The sequence below is a fragment of the Micropterus dolomieu genome, linkage group LG15, assembly GCF_021292245.1.
Source record: "Micropterus dolomieu isolate WLL.071019.BEF.003 ecotype Adirondacks linkage group LG15, ASM2129224v1, whole genome shotgun sequence".
NCBI lineage: Eukaryota > Metazoa > Chordata > Actinopteri > Centrarchiformes > Centrarchidae > Micropterus > Micropterus dolomieu.
Window position 1 is genome coordinate 12,146,464 of NC_060164.1, and position 25,296 is coordinate 12,171,759.

A 25,296-nucleotide genomic window follows, 5' to 3' on the forward strand; every position below is an offset into this window, starting at 1 on the left:
GGGGTAGGACTACATACAAGTCTGCAATGAAACTGGAGACGGCAACTGGAGATGCAGTTACCACTGCGGTCACAAGTTCAGCTACGGCATTTTGCAGCGTCACTGATGCCATCTATAGCACACATGTCGACACACCAAAGTGTCGAGTCTCCACAACAGAGGACTGTGCATAAATCTACAGCCACAAAGCAAACGGCCCAAACATGGGATTTGCAAACTACAGTATGATCTGTGAGGTTCACTGTGAGGGAAATGGCCTTTATTGATTATTATATATTGATAGAGTTATAAAATAATTAAATACACACAACAAAGTAAATTTTAAACTAACATTTATTTATTATATTCTAAACACAAATACCTGGTACAAAACATCTCAATACAATGTCTGAAGGACACTGTGTTAAAAGAAAACAAAACAAGAATCTTTTCACATCCTTAAAACTCCAGAAGACTTCTTTTAAGAGCTTCCTCCAACTCTGTAAAAGAAAAGTAAAGCAGGATATAAGGATCAAAGTAACAGCATGTCCAAATAAAGCATTTTATTAACATCATCAATTACAAAAACATCTTTAATTGTTGAATTTATATCCCCATATAGCTCCCAGATTCATATATACATTGTCTAGCACATCTCAGACAACTGTAACCTGACCTATCTTCTTTTTATTTTGTAACCTGCAGGGCAACCTTTATAAACACTCAATTTTATTTTTATTTATTTGAAAATAATTGTCTCTGTATCAAACAGTCCCTATGTAAACTACATCCTACCTTCCCCATCAAGGTCAACATACGAGGAATGTTTATCAGGCTCAAATTCTCTGCAGTAAAAGTGAATCACTGTGTAATATTTCACTGTCAGAAAAAGTACACAAAGGGACATGCAGTAAACTCAGCAAAACAGAGAAGAATGTAGCAAAGGATTTGTGGCTACAGGAACTAAATTTGTGATCGCCACAATTACCGTACTATGAAGCAAAAACACAAAAAAACTACATGCTCAGCCGTATAAACCATACAGTCTATGGTATAAACACAAACCTGCAGACTCTCTTGCTTCTTCTGCACTGAAAGAAGGTGAATGGTTCATCTCCTCCTCTGAATCGTCTGTAACACACACACACACACTCTAAATGAGCAGCTGATATATTAAAGTCAGTATTAAGATAGTTAAAGACACACAAACGCTTACATATCCATGTATATCCTGTATATATGTAAGGGATTTCATAACTTTCAACTTGCAGATGTAATACGGTATGCCTAGTCTTAACTTTATCGATAGCTGATTCCTCTTCAATGAAATGACATGGTAGCTTTGAAAAAAAAAAGATGGTCAAAACACAAGCACTTAAATCTGATGTAATATAGACTATATGTATATACAGTGTCCCACAAAAGTGAGTACACCCCTCACATTTTGTAAATATTTGATTATATCTTTTCATGTTAGGGGTGTACTCACTTTTGTTGTCAGTGGTTTAGACATTAATGGTTGTGTGATGTGTTGGGGGGGGAGCAAATTTACACTGTTACACAAGCTGTACACTCACTACTTATTTACACAAATGTGAGGGGTGTACTCACTTTTGCGAGATACTGTATGTACACTGCATTTGCTTGCCTACCCATTTCCTATGTGGCATAAGTTACACAGTGGTTATGTATTGCCTGTATATATGTTTGTTGCCTACTTTCAGGTGCTTCACTCTCTTCATTTGCCTGATCCATGTTGAAAAACACCAGTGTTTCATCTTCAATCTCTGAAATGACAACATACAAACAGAAGTAAAAGCGGCACACAAACGTAGATAATAAATGTCAAAAGGTTTAACTGATTTACCATTGGCGTCTTCTGGTTTGATCTCCACAGCATTGACTATCTTGACAGCAGTGGGCTCTGATTTCATGTCTTTACCGCAGGTCCTGGAGCTCCTGCAAGGCTCCAGCGTGCAGTGTTGGGAATGATGGTGTTTATGGAAACTTGGCACATCTGTAAACCTCTCCTGGCATGCGTTGCATTCTACGTCGAAGGTCTTGTCCAGTTTCAAAGCGGCGTGCTTTGTGTGGACGTGAGTCTTCATATGTGCGTAGGAAGGCAGAGATATGCCACAAGGAGCACACACATACTGACATTTCCCTTCCGTGGCCAGATCCCTCATGCATTGCGTGTATGTAGCTTTCATGTCCTCTTTGCTCTTCTCTGAACCCATGCACGGGCACGAAGGCTGACTGGTCCCTGCAGCAACAGCAGGCTGAACAACTTCAACATCATCCATGCAGTAGTAGTCCTTACTGTGAAGACTCTTATAGTGCTCCAAGAACTTGCCCTCGGATTCAAACTGCATGCTGTCGCAGAGTCCGCAGAAGTGGGAGCTCTTTATCTGCCCGTCATGCTCGTTCATGCAATGTCTACGCACCGTGGACTCTTTAAAGAACTTCTGAGGGCAGTGTCCGCAGATGAACCTCTGATAGCTGTGACTGCTCACGTCACTGCAGTGTTTGTGGACGTCTGCCTCTGAGTCAAAGGTGTCCTCGCACATCCTGCACATCCAAGTCTCCTCTGCTTTTGAAGTAGACATCTCTACTATGTCCTGCTGGAGTGCGGATTTCGTGGAGGATGAACGTCGGGTGCCTTCTTTGCTGGTGGACGGCTTGTCATCGATGACCATGGCAAGCTCCTCGGGCACTTCTTGTTCAGTGTAGTAGGTGTGTCCGCTGTGAGCTTCGGATACGTGCGACAGGATGTCTTCGTACCGAGGCATTTCCACGTTGCACTTGCGGCAGAAGAAGAGGAAGTTGGAGAGATGAGCTCCCCCGTGAAAGCGACTCATATGCAGGCGGGTTATTGAGGACTCTCCCATGAGTTTGCCACACACGCCACACTGATGGAAAACCTGGTTCACAGCCAATAGATGATTCCTGGCTGCAGCCTCCTCTGAGAACTGCACGCCACACTCGCAGCACCATGCTGTTGCTACATTTCTGCTAGTGCTACCATTCACGCTCAAGCTTAGTCTCTGCCGTTTGGCTGGAAATTCTTCACAGCGGCTCCTCTTCTTGTTTCTTTGTTGAAAAGACATTTCAGACTGTCTCCTGCCCGGTGCCTCTATAGCCCTCTGGGTGTGTTGAATTTCACTAAACCTGCAGTACTGGAGGACTGCTTTCTCCATTGTTTGGTTGACCTCCACATCATGCTGGGTGCATTCTTTGTGTCTCTCAATTTCAGCTTGGCTGAGGAAGATTTTGCAGCAGAGGGAGCACTGACCTTGCACTTGCAGCTCTTTCATTACCTGCACTACTGTTTTATCAGCTTTGGCCACTGCACAGCCATGTCTGCAGTGCACACTTAAAAAAAAGAAAAATAAGGAACAAAGAGAGAGAAGAAATCAGTTCCACAAAACATCTGAACAAAATCTGTGTTGGCAATATAAACATATAGTATCAAAATATATTAATATATGTACTGAATAAATCACTATAAAACTTACTTAAAGTGAGCTTGAGCTGCCTGATGCGAGATCAGCACTTTGTGACATAAAGAGCATCGGACATTGAACGTCACATCCTTGCACAGGGCGATGAGACGATTCTTCACATATTGTGGGATGGGAACTGGCAGTGCTCTTCCTCTGGTTTCTTTAACAAAAGAAAAGTGGTACACACAGTGTTTCTCAAATAATACCTCCTGAGCACTTTCTTTAATACAATCTTGTGTAAAATAAACTTAATATGACAACCAAATATTTTCGAATATTTCCCTCATCTAGTGTGCACTGGAAACTTATGCAATTCCTTTGGGGACACAATCACATTTATGCAAAAAGTGCAAGCTATAGTAAGAACATGCATTTATCAGTTAGGAAAACCCACAATGGCAATAGCACACATGAAATACAAAATTGTTAAATGTTACTGTTTAATAACTATGTTTTCAATCACCTGTGCCCATTCATTTTGGAGATTTGGATAGGTGAGATTTCAATCAAGATGTATAGAAATATGTTCAATAAAACTTACCATTCATGGCCAGTGACTCTGTGAAGTGGTTTTTGGCTGACATGTGCTTAAGACACTCATCTCGGAGGTTGAAGAGGAAGTAGCAGGCAGGACAGGCAAAACACACGATCCGCTGATAGCTCTGCGTGATGCTGTGACCACCAGCAGTAGATGATGACAGCTAGTAATCAAAACAACGTTATTCATAAACTGTTTCTTCTCAAAAGAATAATAATAAATGGCACAGTCATAAAAGTGCATAAACCTTAGACTCAAGATGTCTTCTCCATGCTTCTTTAGTTTGAAAATTTTGACCGCAGGTAGCACAGGCGATGAGCTCGGAAGGACATCCTTTGAGGTTGATCGTTGGGTCACAGGGCGAGTGATCAAACCTACACACAAGATATTTTATTGCACAATATGCCACATTTGTCCACAGGAAAACGGTTAAAAAAGTATTAAAGCTACACCAAAAAAGAAAAGGATTACCTTTTTAAGTGCCCCTCGAGGAGAGACCCATTGTCATAAACTCGACCACAGTTTATCACTGGACAAGTATGTCTAGTTGAACTATTTCTGGGGAAAGAAGCAGGTCGGTGTCTTCTTCCAAAACCACCACTGATCATTCCAGGTTGAGGACCTAAATAACACACAGACACCCCATTTACCCATGGTATTAAAATAACATAACATTATAGCCTGCAGATAATCGTTTTTAGTCAGCATAAAATATAGAAAGCAAGAAGGCTGAAAGAGACGTTCCTCTGATGACTGATTATGTATCTATTCTGTGCCTTGAAAACACCAAAAGATGTGTTACTCAACAGAACAGTGTGAAAAATGAAAACAATATGGGTGGGTAATGAATGATACACACTAAGAAATAACTGTGTATGTAGCTGATCTGCTGTTACCAAAGCATATCATTAAACTAGTCACAGAGTAGTTTACATGCTGTTACAGCAATACAAACTGACACAATATTTATTATGCAAAGAAAGGAATAACTTCATGTATTACATTTGCCAAATTCACAAAAGGTGGACAAATAATTTAGAATTTCAAAAGCATTTCACAAAGTATTTAAAGTTTCCTCTTACTCAACAAATCAGAAAAGTACACAATTTTGAAAGGGAGTCGGGGCGGATTTGGCGCCACCTCAAATAGCACCCGCGCAGATTTTGCTCTGGAGGAAAGAGATCTGATCTCAATGCAGAGAACAAGAATGCGGTAAAAATACCAGGTGTACGTGGGGTGTAAACAGGGTGAAAAGTACAGTATAAGCCGCACACAACTTGTCCAACACGTAGTAGCACTGTAAAAGGGTGTCATCTCATTTGCATGCCTATTGCTCTTTAAACAGACAATTGAATCTTCCATGTGAAGTGGATAATTGCAGCAACACAAAATTGCATACTGGCAAAAATATAAAACAGCACATGAGAGAAAGTGCTTTTAAAGTTGTTCTATAGACATAAATCCATTCATCGTCACTGTGGCAATGTCAGTAATTGTGTAACAGCTTTCTGATCCAGCTTAAAAATGTACCTGGCATCTTTAGCCACATGTCTACACAGCGCTTTGCTTCCTGATTTATTCCATTGGTAGAACTAACAGCCAGCTCCTGCTGCCCATGAGCTTTCTGTAAGATTTGCTTCTCCTGAGAAAGAGACAAAAAGAGATTAACAATAACAGAGCATTTTCTGCCATCTTTTTGAAACTCGCCTTATATGACAAGATAGACAGGTTAGTGGAAACCGACAGACAGAGTTTAATGTTAGTTTGCTAAGTGACAGTATAATGTTGTATGGAGTGAATGCACTGCTGCTGTTCATCCTAGTATTGTAGGTTCCCACAGTTTTTATTTTCTATCCATTGTGCCCACAGGGTGACACTGTTGCTGCTACAACTAGCCTAACATCAGAATCAGAATCAACTTTATTTGCCAGGATTGTACATTGCTTACTTATACAATAATACAGTTATAAAATCATTAAAAATAAGATAAAATAAAACCAAACACCAGCTACAGTATAGAGAACACAATACATACACACTATAAAAAGAAACAAAAACATCATAGACAGATTGAGACAATAGTGCAATGAAGATTGCAAAGGATGCAGGAGTAAATTATTATCATAATAGTAATTATTATTATGTACATGTTGGAGGTGGATGTGATCTACAGGTACACATACACATACCTGCATACATGTACACAGTGCGATGGAGAATAGTGCAAAGGATGCTGGAATAAATAACCTCAAACACCAATAGAACAACATTTCTACTTTGCAATTTTAGGCAATATTTACGGAGTGAGAGGAGGTTCGGAGCGAATATGCTATGCACTGCAATCAAAAGATTTTTTAAATGGGGCGCCAAATTTACCTGGGAGGCTGTTAATCTACCTGGGCGGACGACCCAAGTATAGCCTATGTGTGGGAAACACTGTATGTATTGATAATATCGCACCACTCTTTATCTATTTCAGCAGTTGTCAGGTGATCACATTATTTTGATTCAAGGTGGATCAAAAGGCACGGTCTACCTTCATTGGTTGCCAGATGTTGCACTGGATAAATGTGAATGTTTGGATGGAAATTCTGGTACAATACTTTAATCTCAGTACTGATTACGTCAAATGTGTAAGTGGAAACTATAGACAAAGTGCGCATTTCCACCTTTTTTGCCTTTTAAAATACTTTTTTTACAAAGTGAAGCAATGAGCACAAGTTATTTTGCTTTTAAATGCAAGATGAAGAAACCAACTGAAGACATCTCCAAAAATGCAATACCCTGGTTACAGTTTAACAAGCTACCAACAACAGCAGCACACTTTATTTTGAAATAACCTTACCTTGAACGCTCTACATTTATCAGCCCTTTCCTTTTTCTCTAGAGCCACCTGGTGCGCTAGTCTGTCCAGGGTAGATGTAACACGCGCTTTATGGCAGCTGATTTTATCTTCAACCTTGAGGAGAATAACAAGACAATTATTACAGAAAACTGTACACTTATATTCAGTCTATATTCAGTGTTCCATTTAGCCACTCACTGTGCCTACCAGTGATGAACATCCCTCATCCTCACTCTCACTCAGCAGATCAATACAATCCAATACTGGTCTGAGAGAACCCTCCTGAAGCAAGGACAAGACAGTGTCATTTAATGTTAAGAAACACAGCTACATTTTATAAGACTCAAGGACATCCACAAACCCTGTACAATGTAAAAATAATGTTTTATTATATTTAATTCATGCAAAAAGATATTGTCATGGAAATAAAATATGTTATATTAATATAGAAATTCATACTGATCAGCAGGCTTATTAAGATGTTATGGCACAATTTTTTCAGGCAATTTTTTTTAAATAGATAAAGGGTACACATGACTTACTGACACAAACTCCACTTCTTCCACCTCATCCTCCTCTGCTTGGATTGGAGAAGACATTTATCTGAAGAAAAACAAACAAATGTAACTTTTTGAAGTCAGATAGAGGCATGTGTTGCTAATGTTAAATCAGGTGAGGTTGCTCAAAAGACTTCTGTTAACATGTTTTTAAAACCATCTGTGGTATTTTATTATACTTAGCAAAAGTCGGTATGAGGCTTGACTAAAGTAACAAAAACACGACTTATTCTGGTGTAAAGCAGGTAAATCCTATTAAAAATCCAACATGGGGCCTCCTCGCGTAACATTACCCACCTGAGTGCTTTACTTTGGTGCTGCCACTTGCGGGTGAGAGCTAAATTGCAACAACGGGCTGTAACAAGCCTGTTGTTGCAATTTAGCTTTCGGCCACCACCAGCAGCGCGGTGCTGCTGAACAGCACTCTAACCGTTAAGCGAAGACGCAACTGTAATTTTAATGTGTTACTGAGTTTAACGTTAAAATCATAGATTAAAATGCATTTAGCTGCACTCCATCGATGCATCATATTTCACCATCTTCACACACGCACACACGACATAGACGTGCAGTTTCCTAGTCTGTTGCTGATAAGATGAGTTTGTGTTATCAACCATCGTCTGTTCGGCAACTTTATATGAGCAGCCAAATCTTGACGGCAATCCGTGACACTCCCAGACGTCCGGGTCCTGGGTAAAAAGCTAACGTTAGCTCTCGTTTGGGGCGTGACGTTTGCGGTTGTAACGGCTTTCCCCCGCTTCACTAACATAAAATAAACACGCCAAAGTTGGACTTGGGTTGGCGTTAATCGAATACGGTTGAAATCAATGGATGCATGAAGCTAAGTATCACATTACCTACTGCTTATTGTGCTGGCTCCTCAGTTGACAAGAGTGGTAGCTAGCAACAACATCGATCCTAAATCAAAGTAAACGCAGCTAGTCTGGTCTGCGACGTCACGGAACTGAAGCGCTCCTGTTCCACGTGGAGTGTGCCGTACGGGCGGGGTTACTGGTCGTTGAGACGGAGACAAACGCGAGAACAAACTCCGCCCGTGTGTTCTTATCTTGTCCGGGTCGAAGCGTGAAGCTGTCGCCAACTCCCACTCTATTCATAGTTTAGTTCTCCAACTCGGGTGAATAGCTACCTGATGCTCACCGTTCACTTGAGAAATTTGTTGTTATGTCCTCAGACATAACATTGCTGAATCAGCTCATGAAAATTAATTGGCAGCAGAGGAGTGACCAGGGCTGTGCCGGGGGGCTCCCCAGCCCTGCTCTTCCTTGTGAAAGTAATAAAATCTAGCCTATTCATTAGAAAGTACATACATGAGCACCATAGATAACATGTGTGTTAACACTGACATACTGATCACGTAACATTATATTTACAGTTTACTGTATGTAACTTCTTTGCAACAAAAATGGGTGGCCATGTAGGAGTAATATATATGTGCACATATGTTTTGATAATGTACGTGGACATACGTTTGTGTTGTAACTATAGCTATAGTAAAGCCTAGTTTATGTTGTAACTATGAGTAATGAGCAGAATCCAATCCAAGCTTGTTTTATTTTGTACTATGTGCTGAAACCATAGATTGTAATAGAAAGCTGAAACTCAACATAGGAGGAACAATTCAGAACACACATAAATGACCAGGAACAAACTAGGAGCCCTAAAAGAAGCAATGCTAGGCGAGCAGTCATACTGCAGCCTCATACAGGTGTCTAGCTGCTTGTGGAAAGGTGAGTACACAAATGATAATATGATTTATGCAAGCTCATATGTTCACATTGCAATAAATGACAATGAAATGTGTACATTTCTTGCAAATAAGCACACATGTTGACATACTCAAAACTCACCACCACTCACCACTTGAGGGTAGAGGGTGTCCTACTGTACAGACCGTAAAGCCCCTACTGGATATGTAAAGTACACCACACATATGCTAACATGTAAGCATATTTGGTTACTGCTTGTATGCAGTTGTAGCTTATAGGACCTAAAAATGCTATATAAGTCAACATATAAGAATAACCAAATACAACCATTCCAATACTTTTGATGTACTGTAGTCTATAGAAAAAATATTTTTCCATCATGTAAAATATTTATTGACAATGTTTGGTATATAGATCATCATACCTTTGCACAAACAATAGCTTTTGCATATTGTGGAAACTCATGTTAACCAACCACATTATGTCTGCATCTGGCCATTTTGTTTAGGTGCAGAATGGCCCTTTGCAAATTTGCAAAAAAAAAAGAAACAAAAATCTCCTCTCACACTGTGAAATCTTTCATTTGACTGAAGAAAAAAAAACGCCCTAAATGATGTAACTTCATCCAAGAACGACATAATCCATGCTGGATTATGATTTGAGGTGGTTTCTATTTTTCTCTCCCATACTGTTGCGCATAGCATCTGCCTCTTTCCAGCCTCTGTCAGTGGGCCTACAACAGGGTGCATTTCACAGGGATGCTAAGCCTATACAGCAAAATAGCCTACAGTGAGAATAATATCTATAAATAATATATCAGACATACATCTTGTATTACCAATAATAATATATTGTATTAACATTGTAGGTAAGCCTATGTCATTTGGGATAAAAATGCAAAACATGATCCCCATAAACTATCTCACTGGACTTCTGAGCTTCACAGACAAACATCTATATTAGTCTTATTCTTATTGTTATTACAGCATTATTTTTTTAGGGCAGCCGAGTCTGCAGCATATTACTGCGATGCTCAGATGAATCTGCTGACTCCCCCTGCCCCTGTGAAAAATAAATAAATAAAACGTGCGTCTCTGCTGAGTCATGCATTGTACCCCACAATAATGATAGCCTATCAATAGTCTCAGCTGTCTACTTTGAACATATAGGCTTTCCACGGTTTGCTCTGCGATAGTTCACGTGTGTCACTGTCCTTTTTTCTCATCTTGAGCTCTCAGCGATATAACGGCAGGAGAGGAGCCAGCTGTCCGAGGCTGCGGGATCTGTCCTACATCTCGTTTTATGATGATTGCCGCGGCGTTTTTGGTCCTGTTACGGCCTTACAGTATTCAGTGTGTGCTGCTATTGCTGTTGCTTTTGCTCGGGACTATAGCGACAATTTTATTTTTCTGCTGCTGGCATCGCAGGCTTCGTAATGGAAAACATCCAATAAAATCTGTGCTCTCCGGACGCAGCAAGAGCCGCGGTGAGTAGCGCAGGCCAGCCGCATCTCCTCATCCTGACAGCTCATGTCTGCACAGCGCATGTTGTGAATCCATAGTCTGTTTTATCTTTTATCTGTATATATGCGGCAAAATCAGTAGCCCACCCGTATCACCTGTGTTGGCTTTAATAGCCTAAGAGTGAAGACACTGAGACAGTGTGTAGCTTATATCTGGAATTAGTGTAACTCCGAATTAAACATATGTATGTAGTTGATATATGACATGTCATACTTTGTGGTAAATGTTCATAATATCTCATTCCAACACATTTTATCTGCCCTGTAGTTGGCCTCCGAACACATCATTTTCGATCAGAGGTAGGATGAACTTTTTTCATTATGGGTTTGTGTCAGTCCTCTACTATCCAGCTGGCAGGGGAAATCAGGAGTTTAAAGTGTAAAAGCTTTATGTGCCTTGTGAGCTTCTCAAGTATAATGTGAGAAATGCTTCACCCAAAAGCCTCTTTCTTTGTACTTTTTACAGAACTGCATGACTATTTTAAGGACCATGATGTGCGCAATGCGCATGTGTGATCAATAAATAATGTCGGTGATGTTGCAGTGTCATTGTTTAAGGAGGGTTGAAACTCGTATTCTCAGAAACACAGATTAAAACTCAGGTGTAAATGAAACGACTGAAACACTGTGTATTTTATGATGGGCTAAATAAGCCGTAGCCTATTTGCAATCACGTTATATGCCTAAATATCAAGTAGCTTTAGTCGATCTGTTTCCGTTTTACACACTTTGCTTTCAAAATAAAACTTTGAAATTTTAAAACCTGGAAGTAGCCTATATCAAAATTCATGGAAATAGCTTTAGACCACTACCACTGTACCACACCACCATCTTAAAATTATATTTTGGCAAAACCTGCTTTGGTGGACATAAGTCCAGTGTTTCAGTAATTGGCTTTCCTGGCATGGCCTATGGAAAGGATTTGTTTGTATTTAATTAAACCTAAAACTAAAAAGGGGTTGGTAAAATGTAATTGTAGCACATCTCAATAAACTTGTAGAAAACCATCATTCATTTAGAGTGCCATATAGACCTGTCCATTTTATTGCTATAGTTTAAATTTACATTTACTGATGCCTAAAAACAAAGCTCTTAAGTTGCAAAAGCAAAAGCTTCAAAAACTTGCTTTCCTTTCAAGTTATGTTATTGAGCCATGGGACACCAAATCCCTACTGGTACAGTACTGTAGGGACTCAGTATTGTGTTCAAGGACACAACAGCAGGGGAGTTGCTGAGCTTTAATGTTAAAGATCAGTGTCCCTGATAATTACTTTAAAACATTCATGTGTTGTCCAAAGAAGAAGGTGATAGATACAAAATTCATAATGTTACAAAAAGCTTGCTTTTCCTTCTTCTGTAGTGGGAGTATCATCTTTCTCACAGTGCCTCCCCAGCTTAAGAAACGTGAATCACATCACAATTAGGCTATTATTGATGTTATGATGAGAGCTTTTACTTTGTCTTGCTAAGTCTGCTAAAAGTATAATCTGATTCCAGCTTGACAGTTGTTCCTGTTCCCCAGGGCTTCAGGCACAGTCCACGTCATGCAAGAAGGAGCATACATACTCGAGTGACGGAGGAAAAGCCAAATCTGGTCGAGATTCCTGAGAGTGAACCTGATTCATCATCGAGTATAAGAAAACGCAAAGTGAAGAAGAGAGTGCTGCCAGAATTTTACCAGTCTGTACAAGTCACGCCCACACGCAAACCTGTAGGTACCCCCTTAACTGAAATCATGATTAATACTGATACTATCATTTGCTTGCTCCCCTCCACAGGGACATCAGTGTGCCTTTGAACCCGGTATGGATTCAGTAACTTGCTCAAGGACGCAGGGCAAGTGTTTGTCTGCAGGGTTTAAACCCTGCTCTCGAAGGATGGTCAGTTATAGGTCTTATGGAAATATATATATATATTTTGTTATTGTGTTGTAACCTATATCCATGTGTGTATTGTTCAGTTATTGACAAATATGGATCATGAAAATTATGTGCACTTGTCATCATAACAATCTTTTCAAACATATGAAACCTGCAGGTTTAACACACAAAAAGCATTTGGGATCTTTAAGTAATTCCAAGGGACCTTTAAAGGGACATTCTCGGGATCCTAACTTAGCATGAATAATTTAACATGTCTCCAGTAGGAAATCTAATTTTGTGTTCAAATAAATATTTGTTGTTACCAAATTAAACCATACATTTGGCTATTATAGTTATATGTTCAAATTGAGCCAAGTTGAGTTAGTGTTTTTACATTAGTGTGCAAATTCTAATGGTGTTGCAGCCCTGCATTTAAATTGATGTATTAATATATTACATTTACAGACCATAGAGCATTTAAAAAAATATTAATCTATGCATCATTAACACTATTAGTATATAATTGTATTAGCTTTCTTGACTGATTTCCTGTTTGAATGATAATCCTCCATTTTAATAGATTCTTTGATATCTGTTAATTTTGCCTTAGTTAGTAATAATCTTAGTTGGCATGCTGGTACGTGTCCTCTCTAATCCATTATAAGTCTGTTAATATTTTACCATGTTGGCATGGGAACATAATATGTATCCTTGTATGGATCAACAGCTCAGCTTTTTGTTAACTCACCAGAGTTTTAAGCCTTTGGCTTTTCATTTCTGATTCTTTGTGTTACCCTGTGAATTAGCTGTACTGCTTCCAAACATGAGTTTGCTCACCATCCTTCAATACTTTTATCCGTTTAAGATAGTGCAGTTAGTAAAGTAAGGTGAGGAGAGACAGTATAACAGCCAACCTATATATTGATCCATTTCTTCCTGGAAGGGAAGGTAAGGAAAGCTCTAAATGGAACATAGAGCTCAAGAAACACGAGGTCTTGGCTGGAAATATGTATGTACTTATGGAAACATAGGGCATAACCCCACTGGGCCCCTTTGGTTTGTTGGGCTTTCTTTATGCATTGCTGCTCTAATCTGAGAATATATTTTCTTGTTCCAGAGAAATTCAAACCCACATCCACATAACTCTGTGGGTGTTTTTGTGTGTGTCTGCTTTTGAATGTAATTTATTGTAACCAGAATATTAATGATGCTACAGAGCCTTTATCTCTACAGCAAAGGACTATAGCTGCTGTATAAAATTCTAATTTATTGCAAGACTTGACATGACAATGTTTGAACTGACTGTGTTCAAAGGCTCCTATTGATCTATGTGACGTTGCAACACCATGCTTCCTTTAGTTGTGTTGCAATACTGTAGATAACAGACACAAACATTTTTGGGCTTTTTGTCATTTCCATTGTCAACAAAGAACATCATCAACTTCATCAGAGCCAGCTATCATAAAGAATTATGTCATTATGTTACAGTTGATTACCTCTAAATCAAATACTTTGTTTCCATGGGAAAAACTAAATGAACATTTGTTGTGCAGATGGAATGCTTAACCTGGCAGTGAGCAAAAGATAAACTATCTTGTGTTTTCCAATAATGTTATTCTAATTCACATGTTACTTGAACAACAACAACAATGACAATTTGGAGGCTTACAGAATAAGGAGAGGCCAATATGTTCTTTAAGTGAGCAGACTTTAATATCTAATAGTCCTTCATAAACAAGGGCTGGCCTAGATCAGCCCACCATGCATCATTCATGATATGTTTGCATTTGTAGCCTGTGCAAAATGAATAATCCAGAATGTTTGCATTGTCCTGGTAAAACCATATTGTTGTGGGTTTTTAACCGATGATCTATTCAAATTACCCTGACCAGTGTAAGAGAAGTACTGACGACTTCACATATGAGTGAACTCAGTGCCCACACATTTGATCGTAAATGGAATATTGTATAAATGCATGTAGCAAATAGGCAATTTAAAGTTTTTTATCAGGGCTTCGTCAAAAAAAAATTTTCACTAATAGCTTTCCTGTTGCCACTGTATTTTCAAATGTTACACCAAAGATAGTCAAGGTAACAGTCGTGTCATTATGTCCACTTTTTAACAGTAACAGGTCCTCAGCAAAGAATATTAGGTAACGTTCGCAAAAAATAGTAGAATTTGTACATTCCCTAATGGAGAGTATATACTTTGTAGTAAAAGAGCTATATGTAAGAATTTAGATTTAAACATTAAAAAATAGTATCAATAGTATATAGTAGTAAATAGTATCAGAATGTGAAGAAATTAGTTATGACTTTATGTCTAAGACATCTATGAAATGTGTATCTACTGAAGTTAGCATGCTAACCAGCTAGCCTCTGCCCATCCTGGCTTGTAATATTGGTTTTCTTTCCGGGTTTGGCTCCTGACACCACTAGGCTGACCCTGGCTTAACATGACCGTCCTCTTTATCCCCTCCCATTGTGTCTTTGTTGTCCTCAGAGTCAGGGTCCTGGTCAGAGCTGCTGTAAATCATCTCGGTACTGTATTTCCTGTCGTCAAACTGGCCTCTGTCAGTCTCAATCCCGGTCTGGGCGTGTGTACTCGGAGGCTGCTAAGCCTGGTTCCCTTGACCGCTTGCCCAGTGTTCTGCCAATATTTGCTACCTATCGAGATGTGCTATCTAGCAGTTCTGTGCATGCACATGGGTTAGGGATAAGGTTAGATGCTATGGATTTGCACTAAGGTAGCAATTTAAAACTAAGCAGCATAAATCGTCAGAACAGCGGTTCTGTTGCCCATTCTGTCGCTGCTCCCCGCCAGCATTCCCTTCTGGTTCCCCCCCACCCTGGGCCTGGAAACCTCCTCCTTCTACCAGTTCAAAGCTCCTGTCCTAGCGGTGTAAACACCAACACTCCCCAGTGCGCCAAACTCCCAGTGCAGACAGAGTCAGCAAGCAATATGGAGCACTAGCTGCACGGCTAAATGTTAGCAGCAGTTAATGGTTTATCTGGTGATATGCTGCTCCCTTTTTGTTTGGGGTATGAATTTGACCAGTGTCCAGTTCTTATTCATGTTGCACCTTTAAGGCAACATTTTGCTCATCATATGAAAGAAAGTGAAAAACTGAACAAACACATTCCTTTAGCATCCCAACTAATAATTATTTAATAATGCGCATTAACTTTCCTCGAATCATGTCGTTTTTTTCCTTTTTAGTGGTAGGAATTATGAATAAGCAGAAATTGCAACACTAAGCTGCCTTTTCAGCACTGACTTTTATCCTGATTAAAAGTGATGCAATGATGAAAAGGCTGCTAATATTAACAGCGTGTTGCTTTTATCAGCTCTGCAGACTGACACTGACCCAGCACTGCGAACAGATTCTCACTACTATTTAAAAATAGAAATGAGGTTCTGTACCCCTGTAGAAATACTGTCAGAAGCTTTCAACTACATTCGCCTCGTTTACATTTCATGCAGTAGTTCCAGGTTTACCTTCAATAAGTGGCCTTACTGCAGACTGTACTATAAAACTGAAGTGTTCAGCATCATAGCAGTCTGTCCAGTCATCATACAGGTATTTTTGCACCCCACCCCTCTCCTTTTCCATCAGGATGTATTTACCTTCAATTGTTCTGTTGCTCAATCTCAGGTGTGTCAGGGTGCCTCAGGAAATTGCAACAGAAAGTATTTTTTATCAATGAGAGATTGTGTTATTCACAGTTTTTTGCAGAATTAAAAGTCTGCAAAAAATAATAACAAATCAGAGAAAATCCCCCACAGGATGCATTTAATGGTATATGTTTTTTTATTGTATTTTTCTGGTTAAAAAGGCTTGGCAGGGTTTAAATACTTAAACCAAGTGCAATCCTTGTTTTGTGCTCTCCATCCTCTCAGTTAGCTCAACTTAGGCCTATATAAATACTTTCACTGTAACATATGTGGTTCACACCCAGTCCACAGTGTAGAATGTTGTGTCGCTGTGTCCTCTCAGCAGGTCACCTCTCTGTTGATCTAATGTGCATCTGTTGTGAAGTCCCTGCCACGAGACACTGTGGTAGCCCTTGTCCTCTTATTGCCCCCCGTTTTTGATGTATTTGTAGTCACCCAGCAGCTTTGTGCAGGGATGGCGCTCTAACACCACCGTCACTGTCGGGGCTGCTGTTGTTGGCTACCGGGTATGACGCGGAGACGCATGCAGTCTGCTCTCCCATCACGATCCAGCTCTGCCTCGACAGCACACAGCGTACCCATCCCTTCAGCCCTCTGGAGATCTGACATCACCTCGCATCCTTAATGCTCCGATAAGGTGACGAACTCGTGGCCGGAGCATCAGTCAAAGGGCGTGGCACCCTTTGATCCTGACGCACGAGATGTGTGACTGAAAGGAAGCTAATAACGGGCAAATAGGATTGTTTTTTCTTCTTCTTCCAGCTGACAGGTCTCCATGTATACAGTGGTAAGTCTTACTGTTGACCTGGCGGGGGTGCCAGATACTATTGATTTCACATTGTTATTATTTGGCTCAATCTTTTATTGTTATGGATCATTACGAGCTGGTGGCTCGTGTCACGGAGCGTCCTCACACCTAACGTGTGCTCACATTACGCACTTTGACCCGCGATGGTGAGAAATAGAGTGCTTTGTGCGTATTGTTCCTGCCCTGTTCGATATAAAAATCGAGCCAAGCATTGCTCCTTTTCTTTACCCCCCGTTTTCTTTTGTCTCACAGAGCTCCAGTTCGGGGAACCCTTCCCTGCACGGCTCCATGTCTTCCTCGGCGGATTTCTCGGACGAGGATGATTACAGTGTGAAATCTGGGTCGGCATCACCTGCACCCGGGGACACTTTACCGTGGAACCTGCCCAGACATGAGCGGTCCAAGAGGAAAATCCAGGGAGGATCCGTGCTGGATCCGGCGGAGAGAGCCGTGCTCAGGATCGCAGGTGAGGGGCAGTCTGATGTAGGCTGATATGTAGCTACTGTAGCGAGAAAAACAATGATACACGGTACCGTGTATCATTGTCACCAATGAGAAAAACAATGATACACGGTACCGTGTATCATTGTTTTTCTCGCTACTCAGCTCAGGTAGTCCCACCGGTGGGACTACCTGAGCTTGTAGCGACTTGTTAAGGTGCATTTTCCCCTGGTATCCTCACTGTTATCTGGGGTCCTAATCAGGGGCTGCAGTGACGTGGATGTGTGGTAGCCTATATGTGATGGTATTTTGGTTTGTTCTTATTCTGGATAAGATGCCTTTAAATGACTCAGTTATTGGATATGAGGTGTAATTTTAAAAAGCTACTATTTATTATCTCTTTGAGCCATACTCTGTTGCTTTTCATCAAAGCTTTATCTTAAAGACCTTTAATGTATCATTATGTAATTTTTATATAGGCTGCATTATTGAGATACAGGGCTAAGCATATGGCAGCATGACGCGTCTTATGTGCCCAAAACGTTGATAATAAAAGTCAGGTTGGTATTCAGACAGAAGAAATAACATAAATGCTTCTGACATGGACTCTTGTTGGTTTAACACTTGATAACCTAACATAGGCCTACTTGATGGAAAAAAGTTTTATAGCACTTAATGTTTTATAATGATACTTTGACTCTATTTGACGTTGTAAAACCGTTGTCAGAAATGCAATATAGCAGATGTGGATATAGTGCCTGCTGTGGGCGATGTTTTCCCGTATTTTCACGGGAATCTGTGTGATATTTTTATTGACAGCTGTTCTGGGATTTTTCTAGTGACGGCTGATAGGCTATTGACAGCAAAGACACAAACATGATTTCAAAAAGCAGTCGGTTATCTGACAAAGTAGGCTAGTTTAAAGTCTCTGACATGTGGAAGACAGCGAAAGAGAAAGTGGTCCACGTTAGGAGCCGGTAGCCTACAGAGACGCCCGACAAGGGAAAGCGTTTATTATTACACACTGTAAAAAGTGAACATTTCATTCAGTCTGGTTTTGACCTTTTGACCGTTGATACTGAGTTAAACTTTGGGGTGATTTAGCTTCTTGTGTTAAGAAAATTACATTTCAAATTTATTCTAATTGCATATAAGAGTCAGTATTGGATCAATGGCCTGACACTTTTTGCAGCGCGGCGCGTCCGGCATTCCTTCCTATCAATCTGGTGAACGCTGGAGAGGAAGCGTCGCCTATTGGACAAACCGGCAGACAAGGGAGGGATGTAGGGCGTTTCCTTCAGTGCAACAACAGCGCCGATCACTCTTGAGTCCTCAGCACATACACATGCTCACAAACACACACATACATACTCACACACACACGCACACACACACGAGCGCACGCTGTGTCCCTGTCCGCCGCTGGTGAATGTCCAGTTTGTGGAGTCCGGGTTATGGCTCAGTACGCAACGCAGGCTAATGTGCTCTCGGACGAACAGGAATACCTCCAAGCGTATGAGGATGTTTTGGAAAAATACAAAGGTAGGATCAATGCTGATTGGATGTTGTTTCGGCTTTGGGACGTTGAGGAAATTGCCCGATTGCTTGCTTGACAGTTCAATAAATGTCAACCTGCCCCCCCTCTCCTCTCTCTCTCTTGTGACTGGCTAGTCTTAGTGTCTTTATCCCTGCACTGGAAAAGTGGGAATATTTCCTGCATGACATCACATTTAGCCTGAATTTTAGTAGCCAAGACAAAGGCTTTATTATGTTTTTTTTTTAAATGATCTCAGTTGATCATTAGATTAGAGGATTAGTTCTCTTGTTTAGCTGTTATATGGAAAAAGGTGGCTCAAAATATGTACGGAAAATACATTAGAAGCCAGGTGATCTTAGTGTCTAGGTGTTTATTGTGAAACAGAAAGGTCTAAACAAAGAAAGTATACTTTCACTATGTAAATTATATATTTGTATAATTTAGGGTTTTTCCCATAGGAATAAGAAATGTTGCTACCTATGTGGTGTCTCAAGGCAGAGAGCACAATGACATAGCAGGGTGAGGCGTTCGGTCATATCAGTAGCTCATGTCACTTCATGTAGCTGCTCCTTTTGGGTCTAGCTCATTAATTAGAGCGAATCCATCACACATAGGAGGTCTATGTTATTCAGTGTCTCTTTGACAGCTCGAGCTCATGACAAAATCATACACATGCACTCGGAGGCCAGGCCTGTGGGGATGATGTGGTGGAGCTTCAATTCAACCTGACAGCAGCAGGGTTTTCACTCCTGTGTTTCCTCTCCACACAAGAACCCAAAGTAAAACAATAAATGCTGTATACTGTGCGCTATTGAAGGTTTTGCCGTGAGCATGTTCTCTCAGCTGCTGAGTATTGCAGCCAGCAGGGCCAGTCAGCTGTGGTATAAGGCTTAAACGCCCTGACTGGACTCTAATGGGATCATATGATGTAGCATCATTAGGAATCCGTAGCTGTTGTCTTCAGGCAGAGGAGCTGTGACACACAATGAGCTTACTTATGTTTCGTGTTTTCTTCTATCACTAACTACCACTCTGCGATTTGTTTTTGCATGTTATACACTGGTTTTTGGGGGATATTTGACTCCCCGCCGTTGTTGCATGAACGATGAACTTTTCAAAGAAGGGTAAGGAATTTTCTGGCATTAGCTTGACCATTTTACCTTCAAATTCCATAGTTTATGGTAGCATTGTAGCCTCATAATAATGTTACTATTACAAATGCGTTGTAGCCTCATAATAATGTTACTATTACAAATAATGTTTCTTATATGTAAAACTGACCAAATTTAGTGTTTTTTTCTTTTCTTACCAATATTCTGCACATAAAAATGTTGCTAATGAGTGATCCTGGCAGGAACTTGAGATCAGCTGGTGGGCTAATCATAATTTCTAGCAAACTCACCTACAACCCTTTTCCCAAAAGCTTTGTTTCAGCAGTGTCTTTATGGCAGAAAAACACTTTCCAGCTTTGACACTTGAGCCACAAAGAATTCACCAATATTTATTAACAAAAGGTCAGTTAAGGGAAGAGGCAGCAGCCTGTAGTAATAAACATGATCAATTCATAATTTCTTTAAAAAGCTGTGGACTGCTTGTGTCTGAGAATGGAGTAGAGTGAGATGATGACAATTTTCACTGTAAGATTTACAAAAATAAATAAAATTTCAATTTATGTGAGAAAGTTGGAGAAAGTTAGTTTGTAGAGGTTGTTTTTTTGTAGAAGTTATTGTATACAGCATAATAGTAAGCAGTATGTTTGAGTATATATGGTGGAGAAATGTAGCTTAACGTAAGAGTCAAATACCTTCTGCCTTTTTAAAACAATTTGTCTCAATGTGTCTTCCCGGTCATGAAAAGGCACATTTTTTCCAAAAGGAGCTTAATGTTAGAAAAATCCCTGTTTTTTATCATTACTTTAGTTTTATTTACAGTTGACGGGATCACCCAGAGCCCCAAGCTTCTCTCCATGTGATGCGAATCAAATGGGGGCATTTTCATGACAAAATCATCAACGGTAACCAAGCCTACAGCCAAACAGACCAGAGAACAGCCAGTGGGCCAGCTATAAAGTCGAAAACAGAATTGTCTTTGTCTCACTAAATAAATGTAGGGTTGGATCATTTTTTTTATATTTAACCGTGGAAGCCTGACTTTATTCCAGAGTCATCTAACGCCTCTGAGTGAGTGCCGTCAGCTCCAGAGAAAAGATAAAAACTGGAGGGAAACGCTACATGCTTCATTGTAGTGAGTGAGTGCCATTGAAGCGATGTGACCTTTGGTGAACTCCAGCTGCTGCAAATAAATGGACAAATTGCAAGATCAAGGAAATGCTCCATGAAGGTCTGAACTGTGTTAGAAATAAATGTGAGTTTAGGGTTTTTGGCGACTAAGCATAACAATCACTACTCACTGGGAGCATGTGTGTAGTTGTTATTGCTCTAGCTGTGAGAACGCCACACTAATTAGGTATTAGAGTTAATAGTACTCTTGACAGTTCGTGCTGAAATTCAATGCAGGCTTCACAAAAAGCTGTGAACTTGAGCAGTGAGTTAAAAGCATGTTTTCTTAGGCACATACAACAGTTAATGGCACTGGGCAGTGGCTGTGTGGGATCATGCTGTTCTAGCAGAGCCTGCTCGGTAGGCCGTCAGCACGAAGGGGCCATTAGAGTTTCCCAACAGTTGATCATCCTCTGACATCAGGAAAGATTTAATGGATTAGACATTTGGTGGTTCAGTCAGCTCTTCTTGCAGTTCATTTTGTTTTTAAGATGCCATATGGTGTAAATATGGTGTATTTATAGGGCTGAACCAACTAAACATTATGTAGCTTATTGAGAATATTGAATGCCTAGCAGAAATTTTAATTTAAGCTGGAGACATATTATTATTATTATATTATTTTCAGGATTTTTGATCTGCTTCCTCATGCACACATTTAAAAAAAAAGAAAAGAAAATGGTGGCCAGATAAATTTTTCTCCACTGATTTTAAGCATTTAAAGAACTGTAATAAAGTTGATTTAATAGGGTACTAGCTAAAGCTAAAACTGTGAACTGCAGCCCAAGAGCTAGTCACCCAAAGATCTATTTCTATTCAGTAACACTAACATCAATACATTCATGAGCTCATTTCCTGAGTGAAATATGATGAAAGGATGTGACAAATATGATCCTTTTGTCAGGATGCTGTTCAGTAGAGAGCTTCCTTGACAAAAATATGTGTTCAATCTTTCTGTGATTGTCAACTGATTCATAGACACATACAGCCTACTGACTGTTTGAGATTGTATTTCTTTAAGGAAAATCAACTGTCAGCCATAAGCAGCACAGAAAGAGTCTTTAGGATGCCGGTTAGAGGAGGGAGTGGTCTGTCAGTGTCTGTCTGTGAATCATTGCAGTCTGCATTATGACTTAATCTCTCATTACGAGAAGGATTCTTAAAGACATGTGAAGGGAACTTGTGATTATCAAAATCAGCCTTTTAAAACTTGCATTATCTTGCATTATCTACCACAGCTGTACGAGTGAGAGAGCATTGTGTTTTTTGCACAGTCACTGCCTTTGTCCATCCTCCTGGGCCTCGCCCAGCCCAACCCCTCTGCTGTATGTCGACAGCCCACTCATCACATTCAAATGGCCTAGTGGCCCACACACACAGCAGGCTGCCTCTATGGAGATTGTCTGCTACAGTACAAAAGACACTTTGTTTTTACGGGAGCAGCAACCAAGTTCCAGAGACTTGTTCATGTGTCAAGTTGATGGCAGTGACACTCTTTTTTTTGCTTTTCATTTAGATTAAAACATCAAGGAGCCACACTTTGAAAGTGGTCTATACTCACACTCCCATACTGAATAGCGTGCATGCAGAGTTGGCCACAGTACACCCACTAACTTATATTGTTCAGAAACAATAGGAACATGCTTTGTAGGTTTAAATTAAACTTCTCATTTAAAGCAAGTTGGATTTTTTATTGTCCATACTAGGAGATTATCAGGAAAGGATATATTTATGTAGGCATATTATGTATCTGATAGCTGGACAATTGGAACTTACCTATTTAAACTAATGTACAGTGGATTTGGTTCCGCAAAAATGTGAACAAATATTATTCAGATAGTAAACTAACTAGGCTGTCTACTTATCAATGGTCATTTCACAGCTACCACAGCCAAAATGCTAAGAGCTAAGTGCTAATGGCCAATTAAATGCATTAGCTCAACTCGGCGCTCCGATATTTCACAATAACATCTAGCAGGTGTTATTTTTGAACCTCATACATGTGCTTATGGTTTCATTTTACAGGTTTCACGTAGATGTTTTCTCAGATCAGTATGCCAGTTTATATCTGCAATGAGAAATATAATTTCTTATTGACAATTTTACACGGTTATATGAAGAAAACAAAATGGTAACAAAGGGAATCCCTCTACAGTAAATACACAGTACACTATACTTGTAGCCAAGCCCTTCAGTGATCTAATCAATAGACTTAATTTCAAATGGGCAGTGTAATCCAAAACTAGCAGCGCTCTCAGAAAGTTTTTTACTGCTCCACCAGTCTTTAGCTACAGAAATATGTCTGTGTTTTATTTAGTCTTTAATCATATATGCATGTATCCTTACATTTATCATTCAGATATATACTTGCCTTGTCCTTTTGGAATACATTTGATTGATGCTCTTCATGTATTGTTTATGCAGTTTATTGAAATATAACTTTAATGCAGTCCCGTGCAGTTGCATTATGTCTGTGTCTGTGTGTGATGCCAGCCCACTGCTGTATTTCTAAATGCTGTATTTATATGCTGTCATGGTGATAGGAAGACCAGCATGACTGAACCTCATTCCACAGCTTTCCTTAGCTCCTCTTACATGAGATCATCTTGTGCGTCTCTGTCCCACCCCTGACTCATGCTCTACAGCCTTTTCTCTCTCACTCCAGTAGCACCACCCTTCTCTTATGAATGCAGCAAATGCTGGGAAGCAATCCCATGCTAGCAGTAGGGAACAGATTTCTCCACTGTTTCATAGGTGGCCAAGCCATGAGTAGGTCCGCGGATCTGTTTATGTGTTGACTCTAAAGCTATCGTTCTAAAACCATTGCTATACTCTCATGAGCTGTCTGATTTGAGTAGTAACATCAGAGACGTCATAAACCAGAAGGTGGTTTTGTCAGCCGCAGTTTTTCTTGCAGTGTCCACCAGTGAGGGCTGAGTGTAGCGTGAAGATGCAGACAGGTGACAAAATTAAAGGAAAAACCTGAATAATAGAGACATTACAATTGCGAATGTCATACAGGGCAAGAGGAGTGATGTAATGGTTTTATGAGTATGAAAATTATGTGAATCAAATACTATGGCCTTCACCATCACCGGATCTAAACCCAGTTGAATAGCATGTTAGACAGCGCTCTCCTCTACCATCAACACACAAAATTTGGGAATGCCCTTTGAACAAATGTATTCAATCAGTAGTGTTTCAGAGACATGTAGAATCTATGTCAAGGTGGACCGAAGCTGTTCTGGCAGGTTGTGGTAGCCCAATACCTTACTAAAACACTTAATATATGTAATAATGTAATAATATATGTTTCCTGTAGTTTGCTAGAAAATGATAATACTGTTAGAGTGATGGTTATTCAAAATGCATTTGTCATTGGCAAAATGGACCTCAAGCGACTCTCATATCTGTTTCCAATTGATAATGACTGTCATCAATGTTGAGTGACTAATAAGGTTGTGGATTTAAGATGATTCCACGTTGAAATCTGAATTGGGCTGGTCAAGAAAAGCTTTGTCTGAAAACTAAATTCTTATAGTAGCCCCTCTTAGTAGTTGTTAGCTCATTTAGAAAGTGGAAGTGCTTCAAAATAATTCAACATGCCTGAATCGTCTAACTTTATATAAGCTGACAATTAAAAAAGCATAAAAGCATAAACTTTTACTTTGTTTATATTTAAAGTGGGTCTCTTTCTTCATGCAATCGTTACTGTTGTGTTTTCAACAAAACAAAAATCTGTTAATGCTGAGTCACAAGTGTATTATAGCAATCAGTGTAAATGTAGCACAACTAAGAATTTACTCAGGATTACCTTAAATTAAAAATCTCGATAAGGATTCTCCATAATCTGAGTGAGAGTCTGGGGAGGAAAACAGATTTCCTCACATGATCAAATACTCAGTCAAATGTGTCAGTTGCAGCTGTTGCACATATGGATGCTAGTATTGGAGCGTTAGCAACCATGTGTGTGTGTGTGTGTTCATGTTTGTAAGTGTATATGTGTGTCCCATTAGATGTCAT

The 25,296-nt window shown here is 39.9% G+C and overlaps 2 protein-coding genes across 10 annotated transcripts in view; one reads left to right on the forward strand and one right to left on the reverse strand.

Moving 5' to 3' along the window:
• Window positions 1-315: 315 nt before the first annotated feature.
• On the reverse strand, window positions 316-8,412 carry znf451 (zinc finger protein 451). Of its 9 annotated transcripts, none has more exons than XR_006828412.1 (14): window positions 8,280-8,406; window positions 7,408-7,468; window positions 7,064-7,147; window positions 6,866-6,979; window positions 5,551-5,662; window positions 4,492-4,642; window positions 4,268-4,394; window positions 4,024-4,183; window positions 3,495-3,642; window positions 1,847-3,351; window positions 1,698-1,766; window positions 1,277-1,319; window positions 1,045-1,110; window positions 316-479 (listed from the first exon to the last, which is right to left on the reverse strand). XR_006828412.1 is itself a non-coding variant. In XM_046071082.1 (14 exons), the coding sequence occupies exons 2-14, from the start codon at window positions 7,462-7,464 to the stop codon at window positions 439-441; spliced, it is 2,718 nt and encodes a 905-aa protein (XP_045927038.1). In that variant the 5' UTR covers window positions 7,465-7,468; window positions 8,284-8,412; the 3' UTR covers window positions 316-438. The 9 variants fall into 9 exon arrangements, 6 of the variants coding, with proteins under 6 accessions (XP_045927038.1, XP_045927040.1, XP_045927037.1 ...); XR_006828414.1 differs by having other exon boundaries at window positions 1,196-1,319; XM_046071082.1 differs by lacking the exon at window positions 1,277-1,319 and adding an exon at window positions 775-858 and having other exon boundaries at window positions 8,284-8,412.
• Window positions 8,413-10,341: 1,929 nt separating this feature from the next.
• dst (dystonin) overlaps window positions 10,342-25,296 on the forward strand; it is a 147,200-nt gene continuing 132,245 nt past the window's right edge. The window contains exons 1-4 of the mRNA XM_046071409.1: window positions 10,342-10,635; window positions 10,940-10,971; window positions 12,194-12,382; window positions 17,269-17,482. Coding sequence (XP_045927365.1) covers window positions 10,452-10,635; window positions 10,940-10,971; window positions 12,194-12,382; window positions 17,269-17,482 — 619 coding nt within the window. The 5' untranslated portion in view covers window positions 10,342-10,451. The remainder of the gene's footprint in view (window positions 10,636-10,939; window positions 10,972-12,193; window positions 12,383-17,268; window positions 17,483-25,296) is intronic.

What these genes read in the sequence shown, in the direction of transcription:
- znf451 (XM_046071082.1), bottom strand. Translation starts at nt 7,464, where the DNA reads ATGTCTTCTCCAATCCAAGCAGAGGAGGATGAGGTGGAAGAAGTGGAG. An exon ending in AAGAAGTGGAGTTTGTGTCA is followed by an intron (nt 7,148 to 7,407) that starts GTAAGTCATGTG and finishes TCCTTGCTTCAG; the next exon opens with GAGGGTTCTCTCAGACCAGT. An exon ending in CATGTGGCTAAAGATGCCAG is followed by an intron (nt 4,643 to 5,550) that starts GTACATTTTTAA and finishes TGTGTTATTTAG; the next exon opens with GTCCTCAACCTGGAATGATC.